Raw genomic sequence first — 6203 nt, forward strand, 5'->3', positions numbered from 1 at the left:
CGCAGTGGTTAAAGCTACAGCCTCAGCACCCTGGGGTTGTGGGTTCAAACCCTGGGCAAGTCACTTAATCCCCCCATTGAACCAGGTCCATTAGATAGATTGTGAGCCCACCGGAACAGACAGGGAAAAATGCTTGAGGACCTGAATAAACTCATGTAAACCGTTCTGAGCTCCCCTGGGAGAATGATAGAGAAAATTGAAGAAATAATGCTACCACCGGTACTGCTATTATTATTTCTACTAGTGTTTTAGTCTGTTACATTTGTCACAGTAACGGGTGCTAGAATAGCCCCACCTATACCCTGACCCTTACTCTGACCCCACCCATGCCCCGCCTCTATCATGCCCGGACCCTGCCTCCCAGCGGCCGACATCCACCTCGGGGGATTCACTCCTACCTGCGGTGCCCTACAGCGCATGAAAAACGGGAGCACGCAGGTGGGAGTGCGCATGTGCGCTTAGGGCTTTATTATATTAGATAGTGCTACGGGATTTATGCAGCACTGTACAGAGTCACGAAGAAGACAGTCCCTGCTCGAAGAAGCTTACAATCTAAACAAACAGGATGTCAAGGATACAGTTAAGGGGAATGGTTAATCAGCTGGCTGGTTGGTGGGCAGTGAGGTGTAGGGTTATGGATTGAAGGCTATATCAAAAAGGTGGGTTTTCGGTCTGCTTTTAAACAAGGGAAGGGGCTTGGCGGACAAACTCGGGTAATTTATTCCAGGCATATAGCAGCTAGATGAAAGGAACGGAAGAGAACTGCCCTAGAAAAGGCATCTGCCTTCCCATCATTACCCCAAAATACCTGTTAGTCTTCACCTTTCTCTGACACACCAAAAATAAATCCCTGTAAGTGGACCCTAATCCTCCTCCCCTGCCCCATATTCCTTGAACAAGAAGCAAAAGGAGCAATACCCACTTGCTCATGCCTCCATCTTCCAAAATTATGGCACCTGACCTTGCTCGATGTACCAGGGGAATTGTGTATGCAAGATATAGATCTCCCATATCAATAAACTTTTTTTGTGTTTGGCCTAGTTGCACAAAATTTTGTTACTGCATTGGGAAGCAAAATGTTGCCGTTATGCCATGGCTTTAACACAAAGTTACTGCATTGACCCCAGAAATCAGTAACTGCTCAGAGGAATTTAAACACCTTAAAAACCTTGACTCAAATCTGACCTATTGCAATTACAAACTTGCATCAGGAAAACCAAACATTTGACATTTCTGTTTGGCATAGAGCCTGCATGCAGTTGGGCCTCCTTCTAAACTATTTTCTGTGACACCTGAGAAAAAGGAAGACAATTAACCAGCACTAAATTTCTTCCTTTTAAAAAGGAATCTGGAATTTTTTCCAGATATACCTTTCACTGGCTCACTGTAAGCATGAACTAAAGATAAGAATGTGCAGGAGTTTTGGGGACTGCACACATGACCCTTCTTCAGGCCAAGAAAGGACCTAGCACGGATAGCGCTCACCCATTGCTGGCGCTCCACTAAGATACCAGACCACAATAACCTCTTGGGACACTTGGACTATATCCAATTAATGTCCAAATCTACCTCTATTCAAAGGAATACTTTGCCTACATATCATAGAACTTGGGACTGTTTTGTAACATGGAGAGCAGACAGGGCTTCCCAGGGGAGACAGATCAAGAGTCTTTCTGCTGCTGCCTAGCCTTTTAAGATGTGTGATGATTCTGCCTGGGGAGGGGGGATGGGAATGAGGATGCATAATGTATTATAATCTGTTTTGTTTGTTTTGGTATTGGATTAACAAAAACAGAAAATAATACCATTTTATTGGATTACACGTAATACATTTTTCAATTAGCTTCCAGAGGCCAAAACATCCTTCCTTAGGTCAGTAAAGTATACTGCTGTTACAGGAAGGGGGGTTTGGTCGCTGAAAATTAGTCCATTAAAAGGATCACCTTATTTACATTTTCTGTTTATAAATGTTTATAAACACATCTCTCTCCTCCCCCCAACCATGGTCCGATATATCTCTGTCTTCTCTTCCTTTCCTTTTGTTCCCTGGCAGTGACTTAGTGAGGGTAGATGGTGACCCCCTCCTCTCTGCCCCTTCTGGGCCAACCACTCTCAATGCTCTCCTCTCCCTGCTCCTTCTGCATCACATTCATGCTCTGTCTTTCTCCCAATTCCATGCAGTATCATGCTCCTTCCCTCCACCCCACTTCTCTCTCCTTCCCTCCATCCCACTTCCATCCAGCATGTGCCCCTTCTCCCTCCACCTCCATTCAATCCAGTATCCTGCCCCTTCTATCTATCTCTTTCCACCCCATTATCCTTTCCATACAGCATCCTGATCCCTTCTCTCTTCCTCCTCCCAAATTCCACCCAGTATCCTGACTCCTCACCTCTGCTGCTTATGGTTTCCTGAATGGTAGTGAAGTTAAGCACAGCCACTGCAGAACCTTTGGGCACCTTCCTGCGGCTGCTGGCTCCGCTCTGGAGCAAGGAAGTGATGTGGGAGGGTCCGAAGGTGCCGCCATGGCCCTGTTTACGTTTACTACCGCTGCTGCTGGTTCAGGAAAGTGGTAGCGAGAGGTGGGAGGTCCCGGTGTGCTGGCTTGCTGCACTACCCCCACACCCCAAGCTTGCACCCGGAGTGGACTGCCCTCCCATTCCCCCTTGCTATTAGTATGCCACTGCCTCAGACATGTCTTCAGTCCCCACAAGTAAACTTCCTTCCCCTTTATCCAAGGTACACCTCAGACACCCCTTTACTACCTCGATGCCCCCCCCAGCAACACCCCTCTACTACCTCAATGCCCCCCCCAATAACATCCCTCTACTACGATTCCCCCATAACATCCCCTCTATTACCCCAATGCTCCTAGTAACACCCCTCTACTACTGTGATTCCCCCCGTAAGACCCTCTCTACTACCTCGATGCTCCCCCAGTAAGACCCGCCTTTACCACTTTGATGCCTTCCCCCCAAATAACCCCAGTACTTTGGTGCCTCCCCTCACTACATCGGTGACACCCCCCAGATGCCCCCCTCTACTACCTTGATGCCTCCCCCCCCAGTACTATCTCGATGCCCCCCAGTAACATCCCTCTACTACTGCGATTCCCCCCTCCGTAAGACCCCCCCTCTACTACCTTGATGCTTCCCCCAAAGCCCCCACTACTTCGGTGACACCCCCCAGATGCCCCCTTCTTCTACTACCTTGATGCCTCCCCCCCAAATGCCCCCACTACTTCGGTGCCTCCTCCCAATACCTCGGTGACACCCCCCAGATGCCCCCCAAACTACCTCGATGCTTCCCCCCCCAAAAAAAAAAAAACTCTCCTTTTTCTGGTGCCAGACACAGTCCCGTCATGATCCCCCATTGAAGAGGCTCCTGTGCCTGAACCTCTCCCCCCAGCCCGACCCCAACCCCAACCCCTCCTCGCTCTCTCCCGGAAGGATACGGGCTTCAGATGCCGCAGGAGGAGTCGGAGGCGCCGACCCCGGTTCGCTCCCGCTCGGCATTGCGGCGGCTCCATTCGAGGGAGGAGAGAGAGAGACGACGCCGACTCCGCCCCTGCCCGACGCCTAACCTTTGCCGGCCGCCACGCGCTGACGTCCCCCACCCCCCAAGGCTCGCGAGGCGGCTTCGGCTCGCGCCCTTCCAACCGCCGCCGCTTCCCATCAGCCCTAGGAAAGGCGACGCGGGTAGAAGCAGCGGCGGGGCCGAGATGGAAGGAAGGACTGAGGAGACAAAGAGGGCAAGGATGATGAGAGAGAAGATGCTGAATGGAAAAGGGGGAGAGGAGATACTGCCTAGAAGGGGGAGACGCTTGCTGGAAGGATAAGGGACAGAGAAGGAGAGAGTCCATGGAAAAGAGGGAGAGGGGAGACGGATAGAAGGATAAGGGACTGAGAAGGGGCACACCGCATAGAAAAAGGAGAGAGAAGATGCTGGATGGAAAAGGGGGAAAGGAGACGCTGGCTGGAAGGATAAGGGACAGAGAAGGGGGGACTCCATGGAAAAGGGGGAGAAGGGAGACGGATAGAAGGATAAGGGACTGAGAAGGGGACACACCGCATAGAAAAAGGAGAGAGAAGATGCTGGATGGAAAAGGGGGAGAGGAGACTGCCTAGAAGGGGGAGATACTGGCTGGAAGGATAAGGGACAGAGAAGGGGAGACTCCTTAGAAAAGGAGAGAGAAGATGCTGGACAGAAGGATGAGCAAGAGAGAAGAGGACACACTGCATAGAAATAGGAGAGAGAAGATGCTGGACGGAAGAATGAGCAACAGAGAAGGGGACACTGCATAGATAAAGGAGAGAGAAGATGTAACGAAGGATGGGCAAGAGAGAAGGGGACACACTGCTTAGAAAAGGGAGAGAGAAGATGCTGGATGGAAAAGGGGGAGAGGAGACTGCCTAGAAGGGGGAGATACTGGCTGGAAGGATAAGGGACAGTGAAGGGGAGACTCCTTAGAAAAGGAGAGAGAAGATGCTGGACAGAAGGATGAGCAAGAGAGAAGGGGACACACCGCATAGAAAAAGGAGAGAGAAGATGCTGGACGGAAGGATGAACAAGAGAGAAGGGGACACACTGCATAGAAAAAGGAGAGAAAAGATGCTGGACGGAAGGATGAGAAAGAGAGAAGGGGACACTGCATAGAAAAAGGAGAGAGAAGATGCTGGACGGAAGAATGAGCAAGAGAGAAGGGGACACTGCATAGATAAAGGAGAGAGAAGATGTACCGAAGGATGGGCAAGAGAGAAGGGGACACACTGCTTAGAAAAAGGAGAGAGAAGATGCTGGACCAAAGGATGAACAAGACAGAAGGGGACACACCGCATAGAAAAAGGAGAGAGAAGATGCTGGACGGAAGGATGAACAAGAGAGAAGGGGACACACCGCATAGAAAAAGGAGAGAGAAGATGCTGGACGGAAGGATGAGCAAGAGAGAAGAGGACACACTGCATAGAAATAGGAGAAAGAAGATGCTGGACGGAAGAATGAGCAAGAGAGAAGGGGACACTGCATAGATAAAGGAGAGAGAAGATGTACCGAAGGATGGGCAAGAGAGAAGGGGACACACTGCTTAGAAAAGGGAGAGAGAAGATGCTGGATGGAAAAGGGGGAGAGGAGACTGCCTAGAAGGGGGAGATACTGGATGGAAGGATAAGGGACAGTGAAGGGGAGACTCCTTAGAAAAGGAGAGAGAAGATGCTGGACAGAAGGATGAGCAAGAGAGAAGGGGACACACCGCATAGAAAAAGGAGAGAGAAGATGCTGGACGGAAGGATGAGCAAGAGAGAAGAGGACACACTGCATAGAAATAGGAGAAAGAAGATGCTGGACGGAAGAATGAGCAAGAGAGAAGGGGACACTGCATAGATAAAGGAGAGAGAAGATGTACCGAAGGATGGGCAAGAGAGAAGGGGACACACTGCTTAGAAAAAGGAGAGAGAAGATGCTGGACCAAAGGATGAACAAGACAGAAGGGGACACACCGCATAGAAAAAGGAGAGAGAAGATGCTGGACGGAAGGATGAACAAGAGAGAAGGGGACACACCGCATAGAAAAAGGAGAGAGAAGATGCTGGACGGAAGGATGAACAAGAGAGAAGGGGACACACCGCATAGAAAAAGGAGAGAGAAGATGCTGGACGGAAGGATGAGAAAGAGAGAAGGGGACACTGCATAGAAAAAGGAGAGAGAAGATGCTGTACCGAAGGATGAGCAAGAGAGAAGGGGACACACTGCTTAGAAAAAGAGAGAAAATCAGAATTACCATATTTGTGAAAACAGAAAAGAGGGCAAATGACTGCCAACTCTCCACCAATAGCCCCGCCCAATGCCCCCCACCTTTCACCCATTTCCTTGGCCTCCCCTTTTCATCCTCTGTACCCTTTTAGTGCTTGTATTCCTCTCCTTCCAACCCTCCCCCCCACAGGTGCTGCTTTCTCTTCTTCTAATCACTCTTGCCTGTGGGTGCTTTTTTTTTTCTCACTCTCCTTCCAACCTTCTCTCCTGCTCTCTCTCCCCATCCAGCACTGCACTACCCTATTCCACGCTCTTTTCTCCAACGCGCTCTCCTTTCCATAATGCTTCTCCAGTCCTCCTTTCTCTGACTTCCGATGCTGCTAACTTGCCCTCATGTCCTTTTTCTTCAGCTCCCGACTCCACCACCTATCTCCTCCCCAGCTTCTGTAATTGCCGA

General features: G+C 50.1%; 1 protein-coding gene across 1 annotated transcript in view; it reads right to left on the reverse strand.

The window, feature by feature from the left end:
* The window catches only part of PHYH (phytanoyl-CoA 2-hydroxylase), a 55333-nt gene extending 51748 nt beyond the window's left edge, over nt 1–3585 (reverse strand). Inside the window, exon 1 of the mRNA XM_033959241.1 lies at nt 3453–3585. Coding sequence (XP_033815132.1) covers nt 3453–3527 — 75 coding nt within the window. The 5' untranslated portion in view covers nt 3528–3585. The remainder of the gene's footprint in view (nt 1–3452) is intronic.
* Nucleotides 3586–6203: the final 2618 nt, after the last annotated feature.

The sequence above is a fragment of the Geotrypetes seraphini genome, chromosome 9 (genome assembly GCF_902459505.1).
Source record: "Geotrypetes seraphini chromosome 9, aGeoSer1.1, whole genome shotgun sequence".
In the NCBI taxonomy this organism is placed as follows: Eukaryota; Metazoa; Chordata; class Amphibia; order Gymnophiona; family Dermophiidae; genus Geotrypetes; species Geotrypetes seraphini.